This window comes from Jaculus jaculus, chromosome 2 (assembly GCF_020740685.1).
Source record: "Jaculus jaculus isolate mJacJac1 chromosome 2, mJacJac1.mat.Y.cur, whole genome shotgun sequence".
Lineage (NCBI taxonomy): Eukaryota > Metazoa > Chordata > Mammalia > Rodentia > Dipodidae > Jaculus > Jaculus jaculus.
This window is the reverse complement of record NC_059103.1, coordinates 214,584,231-214,605,126: the sequence shown is the minus strand read 5'-3', so window position 1 is coordinate 214,605,126 and position 20,896 is coordinate 214,584,231. Positions and strand designations below refer to the sequence as shown.

Here is a 20,896-nt window from a genome sequence, read left to right as displayed (position 1 = left end):
TAAAACAAACTCAGGGGATTCACTCAAACTGCGCTGTAGGTGAGAAGCGCATTTTGCAAGTCCTCAAAGCCTTTCCAAATTTACGGAGTCCGGCACCCTCACTGAATCCCTTCCCACAGGGAAGGGAGGGAGCAGTCACCTGAAAGCTTGCCATAGCCCTGCTGAAACTGAAATTTGTAGGGGTTGCTCCTATTCCCGGTATCCCCAGAAGACAGAGGAAAGACCACCCCTGGGGAAGGACAGCTGGCCAAAAGGGATAAGACAGCTCTTGCCACCAGTACACAACTGCCTTGCACTTGGGGTCACCAACAAGGGCGCCTTGGGCCCCTGCCGCTGTCCTGCTTTGGTGGGAACGGGGCTCCTGGAAGGTCAGCCATGGAGAGCCGCCTTGTTTGCTGGCCCTTGTTACTACTGGTCATGCCCACGCCGGGTGACCCAGAGCTCAGGCAAACCCAATCCTGGAACGTTCTTTTCTTCTATTCTAGGAGGCAGGTTTCAAAAAAGGAAAACCACAGACACACCAGCTAGGTTCTGGTGACTTTTGGATCTAAACGGATTTATTTTGTTTTCATATGTCTTTCCCCCCGTTTCTCGGTTTTGTAACAAATGAAAAAAAGAACACAACAAAATTCAACAACACAACAAAACTTTCAACGAGATGGCCAGTGCCCTGCTCCAAAGGCTCTGCAGGAGCCAGGTGGGAGGAGCGGGGGACGGTCGGAGACCCGGTGCACCCCGGCCTGGTCACAGAAAACCAAACCCCAGCCAGCAGGCCCCACCCAGCTTAAAAATCCCAGAGCACCCACCTCCGGGCCTCTCTGCCCGTTAGACCAAAAAGCGACCAAGCTTTAAAAGAAATTTCCCACAAACAAACGAAACACAATCGAAATTAAAATAAAACCACTTTATCCACCCGCCCATGCCAGGAGGTTCAGACCTAAGCCTCCTCTTTAAAATTTTCCTCTAGAAATACTGTGCATTAACTTTTTTTTTTCCTTTCACGTCTCTGGAAGGTTAAAATAAGATATATTTCCCCAGGAGTCATAAATACGATCTGGTGCATAGAGAAATAGCAGCGCGGGAGGCCGGGCCAGCCCCTCCCCCCTCCCAGTACAGCAGGGCAGCAGGACCGACGCAGCAGGTTAAGGTCCCGGCTTCCTCCCACGGCTGGGAGCGCCGGGCGGGGCGGGTAGGCGAGCGGGCGGGAGGGCAGGCAGGTTCGGGTCCCTAGGAGCGGGCGAGCGAGTGGCACATGCGGGCACTCGCAGACCTCCGAGTGCGCATGGGGACTGGGGGTTCCCTCTGGGTTTTCTTTTATAATTACCAAGCAAAGTAAATATAAATGCTTCAAAATAAGACCTTTTTACAAGGAGGAGGAAGAGGAGGACTAGAAAAGGGGCAAGGAAACAGAGGCAGGAAGAAAGGAAACGGAAGAGCGCGGGATGGGAGGAGGTCGGAGCGGAGAACCGCGCTCGACTTCTGTACAAGTGGACACGCTTGGGAGGAAGTTAGACCTGGTTCGGCTTCCTAGGCAGTCCCCGTCCTCCGCGTGCAGTGGGGTCGCGGCGACATCAGGACGGCGACCCCGAGCGCGGGTGCCCGCAACCCGGCCGCGCGCAGACGACGCACGGCCTCTCCGGCCGTCCCCGGGTGCCTGGAGTTGGCGTCCCGGCGCGCCGGTCCCGCGCGATTGTCGCCGCTGTGGCCGCACTGGTCTCGCGCGCGTCCAGGCCTGAGTCAGAGCCGAGGCCACGGCGGCCTGCGCAAACTTGTCCCCGACGGCGGCGGCGGCGAGGCCCAGGGTCCGGCGCTCACAGGAAGAAGTCGGGTGCGCCCTTGGCCCCACCGGGGCCGGCCTGTGGTGGCGAGGGCTCCCGCGGGAAGCCAGCCCCGCCCGCGCCCCCGAGGCCGCCTCGGCCCGCCAACTTCTCGTATTTCTCCTTGTACAGGTCCCGCTCCTTGGCCAGGCGCCCCACCTCCAGCTTCAGCTGCTCCACCTGGCTCTGGAGCTGGCACTTCTCGCTCTCCAGAATGTGCCGCTGCTGAACCCGCTTGAAGCGACACGACTGCGCGTAGCCGCGGTTCTTGAGCGTGCGCCGCTTCTGCTTCAGCCGGATCACCTCCTCTTTGCTGAAGCCGCGGAGCTGCCGGTTCAGCTCCCGCACCGACATGGACACCAGCTGGTCGTCGGAGAAGCGCTCTTCCAGGCGCACGTGGTGGCCAGCGCCACCTCCGCCGTGGCCTGCCCCGCCGTGGTGGCCGGTGCCACCGTGGTGGTGGTGATGGTGGTGGTGGTGGTGGGCGGCGTGGTGGTGGTGGTGGTGGGCGGTGTGGTGCGCGCCGTGGTGGTGGCCGGTGCCCATGTCGTCCGCGCCGCCGCCACCACCGCCGCCGCCGCCCGCGAAGCCCTGGCCCCGGAAGGCCTCATAGGCTGCGGCGGCGGCCGGGTGGTGCGCGCCGTGGTGCCCAGCGTGGTGCCCACTGCCGATGAGGGCCTCCACCGCGTCCTCGGGCGTCAGGTTGAGCGCCTCGGGATTGAGATGGTGCTGGTAGCCGCTCATCCAGTACAGATCCTCCAGCGCCGGCTTTCCTGAGGCACCCCCGACAGCTCCGGGGCCTCCGCTCGGCGGCCCCGGGGCGCCCCCGGCCTGCGCCGCGCTGCCGCCTGCGCCGGCGCCCCCGCCGGTGCCCGGGCTGGGCGCGCAGAAGCTGGGCGAAGAGGGTACAGAGGAGCAGGGCGTGCTGAGGGGCGTCGAGGACAGCGAGCCGGGAGGGAGGCGGTGGCAGAAGCGCTCGGCCTCGGGCGGCTCCTTCTTTACCTCGAACTTCATCAGGTCGAAGTCGTTGACGTACTCGATGGCCAGTGGGCTGCTGGGCAGCTCGGCGCCCATCGCCAACTCCGTGGCCATCGCCCGGGGCCCCAGCCCCGCCGCCGCGCCCCGCCGAGCGCGGGTGGGGAGGGGTGTGGGGGAGAGCCGCGGGCCTCTCTCCCCCTCGCTCCCCCGCGGGCCGCGCTTGTCCTTGGCAGCGGTGGGCGCAGGCTCCGAGTCGCCGAGCAGGTAAAAGTTTCGCGGAGTCAAGTCCGGGGCGGCACGCTGTGGACGCCGCCGGCCGAACCTCTCCGACGGCCCTCGGCCAGCTCCCGACGGGTGCCCAGCGCCCCGCTCCTCCTCCTCCTCCTCCTCCCGGGCTCGGTGGTCCTTGCCGAGAGGATTCTCGGAGGCCGCGCCTGGGGCTCTCTAGCCCCGCCCCGAGCCCCGCCCCGCTCCCCGCCCGCACTGCCAGTCGGCCCCGCCTCCCACGGCTGAGCGTCGAGCCGCGCACGCCTTTATAGAGACGGACGTCCGGGCCCGCCTCCCCGGGAGGAGACGCGCGCCTCAGGGCCAATTGGAGCCCCAGCCCTGCCGCCCAAATTTGCCTATCCCCATGGCAACCCGGAGTCCAGCTGTCAATCTCTTGCGGGAAACAGCTGCGAGAAGGGGTGGGGCCCGGCCGCGGGCTAGCGGAGCGGGCAGGGCCCCCTGGTGGCCGCCGCGCAGGACTGCACAGAAGGGGGGCGCGCGGCCCGGCCCGGGGTCGACTCAGGCTTCCAGGACCTCAGCTCCCTAAGGGATGGCCAGAGAGAGAATGCAGGGGAGCAGAGTGGCGTGTCCAGGGGAGCGTAGGGTGCCTTGGTACTCTTAGGTCCGAGGCCGACCCGAGGGCTGGAGTCTCCGCTGTGCTAGTCGGCGGCGCCCGGCGGGGACCTGGAGCATCCCGACACCAGTAGCACTAGCAGTCTTGGGAGCGCCGGCTATTTTTAGCCCGCAGTTGGAGCCGGTTCAGGAATTCAGTCAACAAAGTTGCTGGCACCTCGGGCGGCGGGACGCGCCGTGGGACCGCGGCACTATGCGGGGGGGGGGCGCTGACAGGGAGACTCACGCGCGCCGCCGCGGGGCGGGGGCCGGAGGTTCGAGCCCCGCAGAGAGCCTGGGCGCGAGTGCGCTGAAGGGTCGAGGCGTCCTCGGACCCAGGCAGATCTCGGAAGGGTTCTCGGGCCCAGCCGCGTCACGGTGGGTGGGTGACAGGTGGGAAGCAGCTTTCTACCCCGCCCCTGTGGCAAGTTTACACCTGCTGGGAGGCAGCTCAGGCGCAGAAACCCGCGCAAGGAGAACCAGGAGAGCAACGCGGAGTGGGTCCCTGACCGCGCAGGAGATGGACGGGGGAGCACGCAGGAGATACAGTTGGGGTGACCTGCATAGGCGGGCCCCCTCCTTTCTCTGTATCGCTGTTACAAGGTTTTGATTATTAAAATTTAAATCTTATGGGACCTGGTGGTTCCTACCAATAATGCCAGCATTGGGAGGTAGAGGCAGGAAGAAGTTCAAGGTCATCCTCAACCACGTAGTGTGAGCCCAGCTCTTGACAGGACCAGGGCTTTGGAAGGCCAAGAAAAGCATGGGGACCTACCTCCCACCCCAACACACACAGATGCCCCTCAGCCTGTCACGAAGTAAGTTGAGGCCAGATCCTCACGTTGGTGGAGCACGTCTTTCAGGACTTTATAGTACTGTGGATGTCAGTCACAGCTGTCCTCTGTGTAAGTTACACCCATTCTACAGAGGAGGAACCAAGAAAAAAAGCAACAGGCCTTGTTCAAGTTGGCTGGCAGCAAGTGATGGGTGAGTGACCAGATACTGTGGCCAGGCAATGGGTCCCTGTTTGTATCTGGTCAGAGGGAGTCTGTGGGGTCTCAGCCACTGTCGCAGCTGCTTGTGCCTCCTGAAACCTGGCCAGAGGACCCTGACAGAGCTCCAGAGACCCAGGGCTCCGAGGTTAAGCTGCTTGTCCAAGCACTGCATTCCTTGTGGCCACTGAACATTCTGGAAAGGGAGCAGAGGAAGAATGCCGTCCCTGAGTGGCCTGCCCCTCAGGGACCCCTGCCCAGCCTCTGCCTGCTCCCGGGTTAAACAGGCTGGCTGTCAGAGGTGGCCAACTAGCAAAAGAAAAGAAAAAGAAAGAAAACAGGTGCACTGTAAGCCTTCTGTGGCCACTTCTCATGGGCCCACACCCTCCCAGGGCTTCTGGCACCAACTTCCAGCCTTCACAGAATTCTGCAGGGGCTACGTGTATGGCTCGGTGATTAAATGTATGCCACTTATCTTTACTGAGCACCTAATGTGTGGCAGGGGACCCCTTGTTCAGGAGCAAGCTGCCAAGCTTGGTAGCGTAATACGTAACACACCAAACTACCGTGGCTGGCTGGCTGCTCTTTCCCCTGGGGGTGGGGGAACTGGGAGGACTAAGATGGGTGACAGTGATAGGCTACACACAGCCCACTAGTGACATCTTCACACCAATGGTGACAGACAGGGGCTATCTTCCCACATTTGTTCCAAAGTGGCTGGTTGGGTTTTCTCTCAGGGTGGTAGCTGGCTTTCAGCACAGAATTCCAGAGAGCAAGACAGACTACCACTGTCAGGGCACTACCACCTCAGGCAGATAACACTGAGGAAATGCCTATGGGCTGGGACATATTGCCCAGGCATCTTGGGAAAATGCAGTCTGCCTCTATCTGTGGACAGAAACTGGGCTTTCAAGTGAGTAAATAAGTATGGTAGTTCCTTCCCATGGTGTCACCAATCACAAGTTCAGCATCTCAAAACAGCACACTTTCCCTATCTCAGGGTCTCTGGGGTCAGGGGAAGCAGGGCCTATCTAGGGTTTCTGATCAGTTGTTCCAGGCTGCAGTGGGAGGGGTCTCTTCTGGGACAGCTGCCAGAGGTGCTCCTCGGCCTCACAGCTGACCAGGTTGCTGGAAGAACTCATTCCTTGAATTTGTAGGCCATTGCTGGCTTTGTGATATCCAGGCTGTGTGGTTGGGTGGGTGAATGGTGAGATTTGGGGAGACAGAGGGCCTCTCCACACATAGCAGGGGAAGGGGCAACTGCAGGCAGGGGAGATAGCAGGGACTGGGAATGGCACTGGCAGAGGGGCCAGAATGGTGACTGCATCAGAGTCAGAGCTGTGGGGGCTGTCAAGGTGGCTAAAAGTGCCATCCAGGGGATCTGGGAAGAAGGGTCTGGCCTAATGTGAGCAGGGATGGGGAAGCTGGGGTTCCCAATACACCATTGTCAACCACCTCTAACTACTGCCTGAGACCACAGGCGCTGATGCTATTGACCTACCATGCTTGGCCCACCTAACTCAACTCAGTTCAAAGATTTTGACTGAATGGCACCAGCTAGGGAATGGTGGCAGCACAAGGCACAAGTCTGTTCTAACCAGGTCAGCCTGGACTAGAGCAAAACCCTACCTCAAACAACACCCCCCAAAAAAGAACAAAAGCCAACCAAAACAACAAAAAGGCTTCTGTCCCACAGAGGCTTGGGCAGGGGTGTTTAGTACAGCTGAGCTGGAACAACCCCGCTGGGTTCATCTATCTACATTTGCTGCTCTCACCTCTGGTCAGAGAGGCTTTTTGAAAAATATTCACTTATTTGAGAGAAAGTGGCCCAGAGAGAAACAGTGTGTGTGTGTGTGTGTGTGTGTGTGTGTGTGTGTGTGTGTAGAGTGTGAGAGCACTCCAGGACCTCCTGCCACTACCAATGAACTCCAGATGCATGCACCACTTTGTGCATCTGGCTTTATTTGGATACTGGGGAATTGAACTGGACCATTAGACTTGGCAAGCAAGCATTTTTAACTCTCCAGCCCAAGAGAAGCTATTTGCAGTTAGCAGTGACTACTGGAGAGACTTGATTCATGTCAAAGTGCTGAGAATTAGTGACTTGGTGGAGTGTTCAGCGCTTAATGAGATCTATCACTCCCTTCCAGGCTCAGGAGAACACTGCAAAGGGGGTAGTGGAGGAAAGAATGTAAGAGCCAGAAGGTAGGAAGAATATTTTGGAACACTGCCTCACTGCATTCATGTCCTGACAGCAACTGTTTTTACCTGAACACTAATGGGCCCACCATTATTATATTGATGGAGAATATAAGGCCCCATACCTCCTTGGGAAAGTATTTGGTAGTTAATAATTGCTAGGGTAGTGGGAAACATTTTATCCTGTGCTGTAGCCACTGGTCAATGGCCCTCTGATAAACAGCCCCACCCAAGTCCATGCAGGAAACGCTAATTAAACTTGAGAACACACACATACACACAAGAGAAAAGCCATTAAAGTAGAAGAGGGACTAGCTGAGAAGGTTCAGTGGAAGGGAAGCAGGAAAGGGGACAAGAAAATAGGAGAGATTATGTTTCAAGTACATTATAGACATGTAAAAAATCGCCTATAAAAATATGTGAAAGATAGCCAGGTGTGGTGGCACATACTTTTAATCCTAGCACTTGGGAGGCAGAGGTAGGAATGGATCGCTGTAAGACTACACAGTGAATTCCAGGTCAGCCTGGGCTACAGTGAAACCCTACCTCAAAAAAAGACAAAACAGGGCTGGAGAGATGGCTTGGCGGCTAAGCACTTGCTTGTGAAGCCTAAAGACCCCCGTTCAAGGCTCTATTCTCCAGGACCCATGTTAGCCAGATGCACAAGGGGGCGCACGCGTCTGGAGTTCGTTTGCAGTGGCTGGAGGCCCTGGCTTGCCCATTCTTTCTCTATCTGCCTCTTTCTCTGTCTGTTCACTCTCAAATAAATAAATGAACAAAAAGTATTTTAAAAAAAAAGGCAAAACGTGTAAATGAGAGGTTGGTATGGCTTAAAAACCCTAGGCTTCCAGTGAGAGTCCTTGGCCTGGCCACTGCTTCACACCTTCCTTGTCCCCCCTCCCCTGCCGCACATGTGCAGAACTGGCTATATGCTAGGGAGTTAGGGGTGCACACTTTGCTAGGGTCACCCCACTAAACTAGAGCTGGTACTCTTCTGTTGTGAGACAGCAATATTTGTGGCATGGTATGAACACGTTGAGGCTGTCCAGATGGGTAGCAGGAGCAGGACCAGCCAGAACACTCCCTCCTAGCCCTAGATAAGCCAGTCCAGCATCTTCCTTCCCACCCCCATACACCCTTCATCCTAGGGCTCTCAACTGTTCCTCTCTAGGGCCACACCTCCCTTAGAGGAAGCAGTAACTTTGAGCTGGAATCTGGACAGGGTCGCCCCTGCTTAGGGTTTCTGCATGGCCTGTGTCCAACTGGTCCATCAATCAGGCCATACCACTGGCTGCTGCTCATGTGGATCCTAGTCTTGCTTATTATCCCTCCTTGGGAGCCAGCAGGGGAACACAGGCGAGGCCAGGCTGCATGCAGACTCCAGCCCATGGCATACTGGCCTTGGTGGAGCCAGCAGGTCCCAAGTATTCTCTCCCTCAGCACCAGGAGCCCTGAACCCTGTGGACTTCCTTACATCCTGCTCAGAGGGGAGGGCTCAGGGTTGGGGAGGCCGAAGGCCAGAGGCTTAGGGGAACTTGTTCCAGGCCCCACATGAAACTCATTATCATCCCTCAGTCTGGGTAGATGGCTGTCTTCATTGCCCCACATTGCTCTTTGACATGGAGTTGCTGCAGGGGTGAGAGTCAAATGGCCTTGGGTCCCTAAATCCATTTCTCTGAAGACTAGTTATGTCACGCTCAGCCTTGGCATGAGGGGCTGACTAGGTAGGGTCAGCCCTGCACCGGGCCTGGCAGAGAACGGGAGCCCACAGCAGCAGGAAGTGAAGTACCCAGTTCCTCCTGAACCTTCCTGGCAGGCAGCACCAGGAGAGCAATGGGTCCTGGGGCCCATGTGGCTCTGTGCAGCCCTGTTAGGTGTACATGAAACCCTGGCTACAATAAAGAGGGTGAGTTGGGCTCCAGAGAGCAGCCATTCAGGGTGGGTATATTTTTGGTCCCTAGCAGGCAGGTGGGTAGATAGGATCCCTCCACCCAGCCCAACCCACCAACCATGGATGTCTTGTGCTATGCCAGCATTAGGTGAGTTCAGCTACCCCTGGGCTGACAGGACCACCTCACCTTGTGAAGTCAGATCTCTCAAAGAGCAGGGCCTGGCATGTCAGCTTGTGTCCCTTTGCCAAGTGTGGAGGGTCAGCTGCAGGGCAGCAGGTGGAGGCTGGAGCAGGGAGGCAAGGATCAGGTAAGCTAAGCTGCCAAAGCCTGGTATCCTGTCAGCTGGGCCTTCTACTGCTCCCTCTCCCCAAGAAGAGGGGAAATACTGGGTCTCTGTGCAAAAGCCTTGCTTTTCATGGTGTTGTGCAGAAGCATGGGGGTTGGGGGGAGACACAGAAGAGGCCCCGCAGGCCATGTAACGGTTGCATCACGAAGAGGGCACTCTTTAGTGAACCCAGACTCTCACGTGTTCTAGACAAGTCCTCTGCCACCAAGCTACACCCAGGTTCCTGGAGGGGGCTTCTGCGTGTTCTAAGGTCTTTTGCTTCCCTGTGCTCAGAAGCAGAGTGCCACCTGCTGGTCCTGTCTAGGTTTCCCTGGCCACCGATGTGGCTGTAACTCCAGGACACTCATCCAGTAGCACACCCCAAACCACTGTTTCCCCTGCTGGTGCTTACCTTGGGCCCCTGGCTTCTCAAGGAAGGAGGGCAGGCTAAGGGCCGTCACATAAGAGCCTGCCCAAAGTCCAGCCATGAACGGACAAGAGGGACTCCAAGCAAGGTGTTTGGAGGTCACAGTGCATGTCAGGCAAACATTCATCTTTCCCTCCTGCAGGCCTTGCCCACCCAGCTCCAGGGGTTCTGCTTGGCTCACTCGTAGGTGAGACTGGGACTTTCTTTTGGAGGTGTCCAAGTTCCCAGACCCACCATCCTAGCGAATCCACTGCAGCAGGGCCTGAGTAGTGGTAATGGAGTAATGACGAGGTAATGCCTGAGAGCCACGGCTCTGCTGCTAGGCCTATGCTGTGTGGGTGCTGGGTGTCAGCCTGGGTCCTCTCCCCTTGCACCTGGATCACAATACCTACCTCAAAGGCAGGGAGGGGGCTGTGATGGAGCATGAGACCCCACACTTACACTGCCTCTGGCCTGGAAGAGCAGAGGTTCTTCCCACCTGGGTATGGGCTGAGACCCAGGACCTTGAAGGACAGACACACTGCAGCAAAGGCAGAGGAGCTCGAGACACTGATGCAGCAAACACAGCATGCTCATTCTCAGAGCCTGATGGCCTACACCACGAGGCCTCAGAGCAGATTTTGGGGCCATGCCTCATATTTGGGGAAAGGCTGGGTAAGATCCTATGCTTCCAGCTGTGCCCTGTCTAATATCCCTATGGAGGAACATGGCCCTCAGCCCAGCCTCCTGGAAAAACCTGCAGAGAGTCTATTCAAGGGCAGCTCCTCCCCAGGTTAGTCGGGCCTTGGCATCAGCCTGTCCCACATGTGTCACTAGAGCCCCTATCCCAAGACCCAGTACAGGCCTCTGATCCCTTGAGTCATCCCAGAGTTGGGGAGAGCAGGCCCTAGCCCCTGCCCGACATGGTGGCTCTTATCCCTTCAGGCCCAGGCCCATGATTGTGTGGTTGTCAAGGCAGGCCATCCAGACACAGGATAAAATCTTTATTGCTGAACATAAAATGCCTGTCAGGAGGCCTGTCCAGTAGCCTCTTCTCCAGGCAGGAGTCTTGAGTGAGGAAAGCTGGGAGCACATGTCCCACAGCTGCTGCCACACCCACCACAGGGGACAGGTTGGGATGAGTCCCGCCTGGCACCCCAAGGGGTGGGAAGTAAGGGACAAGTCCTAGGTGTGAGGCCAAGCACCCAGGAAGGGAGAGGAGGGATGGGGGATGAGCAAGGACCTGCCCCCAAGGAAGAAGATGAGGCCCTGGCTACACATGGGCCTCTGAAGGCTAAGAACCAGGCAGTCAAAGTTGTGTGCCCCTCACCCCGGCTGGGCTTGGTGATGGGCTGTCTCTGCTGAGGAGCAGTGGTGGGTTAGCCTCCATCCTCTCCAGGGTGAGGGCCTGAGGTACGCGTGGCAGGTCCCTGGGCCTCACAGGCGTGGTTTGATGTGCAGCGGCTTCCCTGCAGAAAGGAAGGTCAGCACCAAGCCACAAGAGTCCAGAAACAATCTCCCCACCTCGTAGTTTCAGTTTGGGGCTCAGGATAGGGGAGACTATCAGCCGAGGCCTGCCCAACAGGGCCAGCAAGACTGTCCTCTAACCACCTCCTCATGCATCCCCCAGCCCCTGCCACCACCCAATCCCTGAAGGGTGGAGACTGCCAGTTCAGGGCCTTCCTGGGTTGAGAGGCAGAGGCAGTCTGAGCAGGCCAGACAGCCCTACACAGTGGGTGGGCCAACAGGTGGAAGCCACAACACTCTAAAGGCTGAGTTATAAATACCTCTTGTGCACACACACACACAGACACACAGGCACCCCATGCACTCACACCTGGAGCTAGGCTGCCAGACACACAAGTCAGGCATGCTTTCCACATGGGAAGCAGGGTATGTGCAGGTAGGTGGCTTTGTGGGGGTGGGCGGCTGAGCAAAGGCCCAGGCAGTAGGAAGCTGGCAGATCTGGAGGCAGGAGGGGTGGGAAGAGATGGGACTTTCCCTGGGGCTCCTGCCTGGTGGGTACACTCTGAGCTTCCTTCCTATGTATGCTCTGGGCCATATTCCCGGGTGCCAGTGTCTTGCTGACCACTAATATTTCAGTGGGGCTGCCCACAGGCAGGGCATTGCCTATGTACCCTGAAAAACTGCTCCCATGAAGGGGTACGATCCTCTCTTTCAGACTGATGCCTATTAGCTGCTCAAGCAGGACAATGCCAGGAATGAGGCCCAGCAGCCACGCACAGGCCTGCAGATCTCATGCCTCAGCCATGCTAGTCCCCATCTGTCCTCTGACTACTTCAGCAGACATACCCTGGCTTCCTGTCAGAGACCAGCCCAGGCCCAGCTTATCTAACCCTCCAGCTCCCACTCTGGAGCCTTTCCCCAGCAGTCCAAGTCACATGCAGGGTACCCACAACCTCTGCCTCCTTGATCCTGAGGGACTGATGACTGGGTTCCTGATCTTTATAAACCACAAGCTACCCAGCTGCTCCCTAGCCAGGACCACCTCGACAGAGGATTTGGTCTCATCTGGGTTCCAGTCATGTGAGGGCCTCTGTGCCCAAGGAGGTAGATGTAACCAGGAGGCGGCCCCTCCAGCAGGCGCTTCAGCCGCTCAGTGGGGCTGTTAGAGAACCCTGCAGCAAGCATCTTCCATTAACGTTATGACCGTGAAATATGACAATAAAATGATAGCCGTATGGTCGCAAATTTGCAGCCCGCCGAGCTGCGTGGGGTTTATCGTCACTCAAACGCGCAGAGAGCTGTAAAATGTTTACAGAAAGGGTCGTTTGCAGCCATAAAATCCTCTTTTCTCTCCTAAACAAGGCTGAGTGGAGCCATTTACCAAGCCCCAAATGCTCATTGGGGAGAGGGAACATCTGTTCTCTCCAGGAGTGCGCAGTGATCTTCCAGAACAAATTAACAGAAATGGGTGCTTTCTAATTAAATCAGCCCTCACTTGGGGTGGTCTCTGAGGCGGCCACTGCTGCACTTACCCTTGCTGGCTCTGCCCTGGTCATCAGGTGCACACATAGTACACTCACTCCCAAGGTCCCACCTAGGAATGCCATTCTGAGGTGGTCTTTTTATTTATTTTGGGGTATGAGGGTTGTTGGGGTAGGGTTTCAGTATACCCCAGGCTAACCTGGTACACTCTGCAGTCCCAGGCTAGCCTTGAACTCATGGTGATCCTCCTACCTCTGCTGGATCTGAAGGCATGCAAAGTGGGCATTTGAAAAGACCCCAGGCAGGGCCAGGCTACTCACCTGAGTCCTTGGTGCGGGAGCTCCTGGGGACTCGTGCCCCAGTCTGGCCTCCTGGGCTTGGGGAAGAATGCAAGGAGATGAAGGACGGCAGCTTGCAGAGGCTGCTGGAGCCTGTCCCTGAACCTGTCCTGGAGGTGGCTTCCTCCTGATCCAGAGAAGGGGTGGGGGAGTTGGAAGAGGGGGAAGAGGAAGGAGAGGAGGTAGCAGTGGCCTTTGATGACACAGAGGCTAACACTCTTGGGGAAGGGAGAGAGGAGGGAGGAGAGGAGGGTGTGGCCCCAGCCCTGGAGGTCTGGGCACTGGACATCTGTTTAGCAGGGCGGTGGGCAGCAGAGGGCTTCCTGTAGGAAAGAATGGACAGAAGTGAGGGTGGGTAGCTGCTCAGGCAGGTGGGGAAGTCAGGGTGCTAGTCAATCACTTATGTGGCACTTGTCCCAACAACAGGGTTCCTAGTCCCTCACTCCCATTTCCTACTCTAGAGTCCACTGGGCATGACACTCCAGGCCCACACTTGGTGCTCAGCCAAAGAACAGACTGGCCTAGGGTCTCTGGTCTGAAGCAGACGTGGCTGAAGCCAGCTGACTCTGTCCCTCACCTTCCAGGACCTCAGTTTGGTCTTTAACGGCTCCCAGATTCCATAGGCAGAGCAATGGTATCCCCAGGCCTTGCCTGAGGGCTCACCTCCCCCTCTCTGGGAGACTTGGTCTCTGAACTCCCCACTCCATGAGCAGGGGTACACTTGGCTCTGTCCATATTCAGGGAATTGGAGTGTGGGTACCTCAAAAGCTCTTGCCTCCAACTGAGAATTGGCTTTGGATCTGATGCCCAAAGTGCTGAGGTAAGGGCTCACCCCTAAGGGACATGGACACTGCTCAGGACAGAGACAGGCCACCTCCAGCTCACACATGCCCAGATGCCGCGGACTGACTCTCGGGGAGATGCTTGCTACACAGGCGAGGTCGCCGTGGACGTAGCACCCAGAGTGTTGGGGTGAGGGTTTACCCCTAAGGGACAAGGACAGCCCTCAGGACAGGGACGGGCCACCTCCAGCTCACACATGCGTGAAGTGTTGGCATAAGGCTCACCCCTAAGGGACATGGACATCCCTCGGGACAGGGATGGGCCACCTCCAGCTCACACATGCGGCACCTACTGCTCCATCACCTTGGTCCATGGCCAAGAGAGGGTCTGTTCCTGGGGGATGAACTGCTGGGCCCTGGGGTAGGGGGTGCGGCTGCCCGCCGGCCATGGCGCTTCCGGTTGCGGTGTAGTAGCTGACAATGGGGGCCACGGGGACAAACACCCCTGCGGGCAAAGTCAGGGCAGAGCAGGGTGTGTTTCTTCTTGCACTGTGGGAAGAAGAACAGTGGTGGGGCTGAGGTCACACAGAGGACAAGCAGTGCCTGGGACAGCCCGTCAGGTGTCAGTCTGGAGGCTTGCTGCTGGAATGATGAGGCTGCTGGACCAGAGTGGCTCCACCTAGGCATACACCGAAGGCAGGGACAGGGCCAGCCAAGGGGTTCCCTGAGGCCGAGGCCAGGGCACTGTCTAGAGCTCTGCCCATCCACCTGCCAGCCCCTTCCAGATAATAGCCCAGGCTTGTTCCAGAAAGTATGCTGCGAGCAGAGGAAGGTGGGTAGGACTTGAGGTCTCAAGGGACCTCATGGAACAGAGTTCAGGCCTGGAGCAGGCAAGGCAAGTTGGCCAGGGCTGGGCATCACTGGGTTAGGGCTTGCCAGGCACTCGATCCGTGGCACCTGTCATGGAGCTAATTATACCCATCTAGGGGGGCATATGGGAGCTAGCCAATGCCAGGCGGCAGGTGCCCCAGGCAGTGAGTAAGGTTCAGTTCTTCTCACCGGCCACAGCAGGGATTCCAGAAGCCTCTGCCCAGTGCATACCAACTGGACTCAGCCGGGGAGGCCCAGAGATGGGAACTGGTACTCAGGGATTCTGAAAGTCCAAGGCCTTCTCAAGGGAGGAATGTCCTTGGTCCCTGTAGATAGTCTGGGTGGGTACAACTAAGATAGTGCCAGAATCAGACTGCACCTCCCATAGTATTAGGTGACAGGCAATTCCAATTCAAGCTGAAACAGAGTCCACTAAATCCATAGGCCTTACCAAGACTCAAGCTCAAAATCAACCATGGTACCAGAGTGCCCAGCGGCCATCACAGGAAACAGGTCTCAGTGCCTTAGAGTCAGTCCCCTCCACACCACATGGCCTCTACTAGAATCCATCCTGCATACATGGGATTTCTACAGCATTTTCCAGCGCCCAAAACAAAGTCAAGGAGAGCACTTCTTGTGGGGCACACACTCCCCCTCATCATCTTAGTCCAGCTGTAGAGACAGAGGCTGGCCACAGCAAATAGTACTGCTTGGGGGTTCCAGCACCCCACTTTCCCCAGCTACTTGCTCCTGTGATGTGGGTGCCCCACCTGTGCCATAAGAAGGCAGGTGCGGACAAGGCTGTTCCCTCACTGGTTCACTCCTTTTATCAGTTTGAGCCCCTACGTACTGGGCCTGGACAATGCCATAGCCCTGAAACCCAAAGAAGAGGGGACAAGAATTGGCACGGTCAGTACCCTGTCAGGCAAGAAAAGGCTCAATATCAGCATGTACGTAAGCATGAGGCCATATGAGCCAGTGTGGGTTTCCATGGTGCAAACAAGAGAATGGTGAAGGTGCCAAGTACCCCACAGACATGTGTCAAAGCCACTAACAGCTATATACCATAGACAGGCAGGTTACTGGAGCTGAGAGGCAGCCTGGACCTGTGCTGTCCACAGGGTGGTCAATGAGCACCTGAAAAGGGTATGCACTCACCTCAACTGCAAAGGCCAAACATTCTGGACTAGAGACTTTGCAAAGAAAGAAGAATGGTAAAATACAGAATTTTACTTTTCCTTGGTTACATGTTACAACTGTAATATATTGATTTAAATAAAAATAGGGGGACTGGAGAGATGGCTTAGCGGTTAAGCGCTTGCCTGTGAAGCCTAAGGACCCCGGTTTGAGGTTCGGTTCCCCAGGTCCCACGTTAGCCAGATGCACAAGGGGGCGCACGCATCTGGAGTTCGATTGCAGTGGCTGGAGGCCCTGGCGTGCCCATTCTCTCTCTCTCTCTCTCTTTCTCTCTCTATCTGCCTCTCTCTCTGTGTCTGTTGCTCTCAAATAAATAAAAAATTTTCAAAAAAAATAAATAAAAATAGGGCTGGAAGGATGGCTTAATGGTTAAGGTACCTGCCAGCAAAGTGTAAGGATCCAAGTTCAGCTCCCTAGAACCCATGTAAGGCAGATGTGCACATAGTGGGACATGCACTGGGAGTTTGTATGCAGTGGCTAGAGGCCCAGGCATGCCCATTCTCTCTCTCAAATAAATAATGAACTAATTTTACCTGTTATTTCCCACACATGTGCACTCTTACCAGAAAGTGCTAGTCTGAACAAAACCTTCTGAAAAACCACCAAAAATCGAAGAGAAATATATAAGAATTTCCTTAGTACTTTCTAAATATGTGTGACTATACGCACCGATAATTGCTACTCTCAGCCTCAATCACAGAAGTTTCTTTTTGCAGGGGCAGAAATACTGAGACTAAGTGATTAGTGTGCACTCAGCCCTAAATGGGACACCTGTGTTACCCCTCCATGGCTCAGGAAAATGGCGGAAGTGGGAAAGGAAAGGGTGTAAAAGCAAGAGGGAGTGGAAGAGTGTTGCAGAACACTGTCTTCAGGACATTATGTAGCCTACATTTGTGAGCTCACAAGACTATGACTGTCAACATTTCATCCTAGATGAAGGCCACTCCTTCCAGAGGAGTTAATGGTTGCTGGGGGAGTTGCTGACCAGTTGTGGGTACAGAGGCAGGGTGTTAACTGCAGAGGAGATGGACGTATCCTGCAAAATCTCTACCAGCTTTGGGTAAATGTAAAACTCCAAAGTAAAAAGTTTGTTAAAAAATAATCAATGACTGCAGGTACTAGAGCTGATGTATCTAAACTCACAGAGGTGGTGTGGAGAGGTGGTGTGGAGGGCCAGTGGGACCTAGAGATTCAAGTCTCAAGACAGGGCCTATATGCAGGCTAAGGGCACTGGAGGCCACCAGATGGTTAGAGTCCCACAGAGGCAGGATCTGAGTTCAAGGACAGAAGTAGGGGATGGGGGCAGGAAGAGGAACTGAGGCTAAATTAAGGATTCTGTTTCTAGGTCAAATGACTGACTCTGATGAGAGCTCTTTCCAGAATCACCACCTTCTAGATAGGTCTGGGCCATTTCCAGGGAGAGGAGGGAGGAGCAAGGGCAGGGGCTGAGTCTTAGGACACTGGGGAAGGAAGTGCTGGCTGTGAATGATCTGGACGAGGGTTGGTCAGCAATGTCTGAGAAGGCAGATGGAAGGCAGCCATGCACGTGTTGGAGAAGAAAACAGGGTTTAGAAGAAGGGGACCCGACAAGGACTCGGGGGTCTACCAAGGGGAAGCCACAGGGATGGTAATGTCAAAAGGCTGGAGGAGGTACCAGGATCCACTAACTGGAGGAATGGCAGGTGACAGGAAGGGGGACTGGAGCTTCAGGGAGGGGTGGAACCTGGGGAGAGCTAGATGTGGCTCTGATGGTGAGAAATGGGTGGAAAAATGAACAGAGGATACAGACAGTCAGCAATATAAGACTCAGGCAGGATAAAGGACAGACTGTCCAGGTTGCAAAACCACCTGGCCTCATGGCAAGAAACTGGTGGGGTCTGAGCAGGGCCAGTGTGCAGGAGGCCACATTCAGAAAACAATAGAGCCGGGCGTGGTGATGCACACCTTTAATCTCAGCAGTAGGAGAATCACTGTGAGTTCAAGGCCACCCTGAGACTACTTAGTGAATTCTAGGTCAGCCTGGGCTAGAGTGAGACCCTATCTCGAAAAACAAAACAAAAGGCCAGAAAATGACACTGGAGGTGTGGGATATGAGCCATGCAAAAGAAAACAACAGAAGCTGATGAACAGAAAGGAAAGCATGACAGAAGTGTTGGCTATACCAAAGGTGTTTTCTGAGGAGGAGGAGGCCAAGCAGATGTGCAGTTCGACCAGCCGGAGGAGCCAGATCTGGAATCAGACCGAGGGGCAGGACAGTGCATCACCCCCTCCTCAAAGCCTCCGTGGAACAGGTCATTTTCTCAGGAAAAAGAAGGCAAGATCAGCATAAAAAGAAGCAAAAGGGGCTTCCAGTGCTGAGAACACAGGGCAGTGACCCTGCTAAGAGCTACGGCAGCAGCCTGAGTGGTGCTGAGAAGACAAGTGGTCAGAGAGTAACACCTGGTGGCGGGTGCCTGGGTTTCTTTTGCTCACGCTGCCCACGCCTGGAGCAGAGGAGCCCACTAGCTAGGCTGCCAGGCAAGGTTTCCACCACTCATGGCATCAGTGTAGTGGACTGTGCTCACCCCAGGTGGGAAATGCCTGAGGAAGCCTAGGGAAAGCTAGGTGCTTCGGTCACCTCAGGAGGGTAAGGAGATCTGCTTATAGTGTCAGTGGAAGGCAAGTGGGGGCGACCGTTTCTACATCTACGTGGCAATAATGAATCAGCCAGCACCTCCTACCAGTAATGCAAAAACATCCTTTTTTTTTTTTTTTTGAGGTAGGGTCTCATTCTGCCCAGGCTAAACTGGAACTCAAACTGCAGCCTCAGGTTTGCCTTGAACTCATAACAATCTTTCTACCTCAACTCCCCTCCCCCAGTGCGGGGATTAAAGGTGTGTGCCATCATGCCCAGTCTAAAACATCCAATTTCAAATAGAAATAATGCATCCTGCCAAGAGCAAGACAGATTTCAAAAAAAAAAAAAAAAAATGAGGAGACATCAATATGGGCCAACAATAAAGTGTCAAGTGTTAGAGCCACCTAACAAGTGTTTAAAAGCAGCATCACAAATGTGCTTTAACAAAAAAGTATAAACATGCTGGAAACTAAGGCAACATAGCAAGTGTCTACTAAGAATGAGACGTATCAGAGCCAAATGGAAATGTAGAACTGAATACCACAATGACAAATAAAACTCAACAGTAGGATAAAAGGAACAGAGGAGTAGATCAGAAACTACAGAATCAGAGCAACACAGATATAATCAGACTAAGCAACTGTGGTCTGCAAGAGACCCAACCTTCCTGCAACAGAAGATATAAGAAAAAAGAAAAACTTAAAAAACAAATAAACAAACAAAAATAACTCAGAGGCTAGAAAGATGGCTCAGTGGTTAAGGCATTTGCCTGCAAAGCCAAAGGACCCAGGTTTGATTCCCCAGTACCCATGTAAAGCCAGGTGGTGCACAAGGTGGCGCATGCATCTAGAGTTTGTTTGCAGTGGCTGGAGACTCTGCTGTACCCATTTTCTCTATCTGCCTGTTTCTCTCTTTAATAAATAAATAAATGAAAAAAAAATCATGAAAACACTCCTCTTTCGGCACAAAGAAAAACAAAACAAATTGATTGAAGAAGCTGAGTAAACCCCAAACAGGACAGATAAAAGACAATCGCTATAATGAATCATAGTAAAATTCACAGAAGCAAAGATGATGAAATAATCCTCAGAGCAGCATGAGAGAAACACATGCTGCCACCACAGGGATAATGTTGGTGACCAGGAGGAAGCAGGAGCACAATACACTTCAAGCTAAAATGTGTCAACTCAGGATCTAATACTCAACGAAACAGGCACCGTGCACTTAGGGAAAACCAGGTGAAGAAGAGCCAATGGACAGCCTGAGACTACAAAGTAAATTCCAAGTCAGCCTGGGCTAGAGCAAGACCCCACCTCAACAACAATACATAAACAACACAACACAATCACAACAGCAGCACAAGCCAGGGCTGGAGAAATGGCCAGATTAGGCACTAAAGCCAAAGATCTGGCTTGACTCCCAGGACCCGCTTAAGACAGACGCACAAGGGGACACACATATCTGGAGTTCCTTTGCAGTAGCTGGAGGCCCTGGTGTGCTCATTCTCTCGCCCCTGCCTCTTTCTCCCTCAAATGAATCAATAAACAAAATGGTTTAAAAAAAAAAAAAAAAAACAGTCACCCAAGGTTACTTTATCCTGCAAAGTTATCCATTCAAATAGATGGAGAAATAAGGACATTCCACGACAAAAGCAGGTTAAAGGAGTATTTGAAGACAAAACCAGCTCTACAGAAAATACTTGTTAGAATCCTCCATGCTGAAGAAAAGGAAAAGCACTCATATAAGGAACCTAGAAAAAACAAGCAATACTCAAATACTAGTTAACACAAGAGAGCACAGGTAGAACCGAACCACACACACACAAAAAAAATGGCAAACACAAATACACACCTTTCAATAATATCTCTTAATATCAACAGCCTCAATGCCCCAACGAAAAGACATAGGTTTGCAGACTGGGTTAAAAAGCAGGATCCTACAATTTGTTGTCTCCAAGAAACTCACCTTTCTACAAAGGATAGACATTATCTTAGGGTGAAAGGTTGGAAGATGGTGTTTCAAGCAAATGGGCCTAGAAAACAAGCAGAGGTTGCTATCCTAATATCTGACAAGGTAGACTTTAGTCCAACGTTAGTCAAGAAAGATAAAGAAGGTCACTTGATATTGATTAAGGGCACACTACAACAGGAGGCCATTACAATCCTAAACATATATGCACCTAACATGGGGGCTCCCAAACTCATAAAACAAACACTATTAGAACTAAGGTCACACATAACAACAAACACAGTGGTGGTGGGTGACTTTAACACCCCACTCTCATCAATTGACAGGTCATCCCGGGAAAAAAATAAGCAGAGAGGCATCTGGACTAAATGAGGTCATAGAAGGAATGGAGCTAACAGATATATACAGGACATTTCATCCAAAGGCTGCAGAATATACATTCTTTTCAGCAGCACATGGAACATCCTCTAAAATAGACCATATGTTAGGACACAAAGCAAATCTTAACAAATTCAGGAAAATTGAAATAATTCCTTGCATTCTATCTGACCACAATGGAATTAAACTACAAATCAGTAGCAAGAAAGGCTATAGAGTATACACAAAATCATGGAAACTAAACAATACACTACTAAATGATGAATGGGTCAATGAAGAAATCAAGAAGGAAATCAAAAAATTTATAGA

At 54.1% G+C, this 20,896-nt stretch overlaps 2 protein-coding genes across 3 annotated transcripts in view; both read right to left on the bottom strand.

Moving 5' to 3' along the window:
• Positions 1–1,811: 1,811 nt before the first annotated feature.
• Positions 1,812–2,909, bottom strand: Mafa (MAF bZIP transcription factor A). The gene has a single exon (XM_004656379.2). It carries the CDS (start codon positions 2,907–2,909, stop codon positions 1,812–1,814), a length of 1,098 nt encoding a protein of 365 aa, XP_004656436.2.
• A 7,568-nt stretch (positions 2,910–10,477) lies between these two features.
• Positions 10,478–20,896, bottom strand: part of Zc3h3 (zinc finger CCCH-type containing 3) — a 138,317-nt gene continuing 127,898 nt past the window's right edge. For both annotated transcript variants that reach the window (XM_004656380.3, XM_045144090.1), the window contains exons 10-12: positions 13,922–14,106; positions 12,758–13,098; positions 10,478–10,957 (exon numbers count right to left, since the gene is read on the bottom strand). In XM_004656380.3, coding sequence (XP_004656437.1) covers positions 10,926–10,957; positions 12,758–13,098; positions 13,922–14,106 — 558 coding nt within the window. In that variant the 3' untranslated portion in view covers positions 10,478–10,925. The remainder of the gene's footprint in view (positions 10,958–12,757; positions 13,099–13,921; positions 14,107–20,896) is intronic.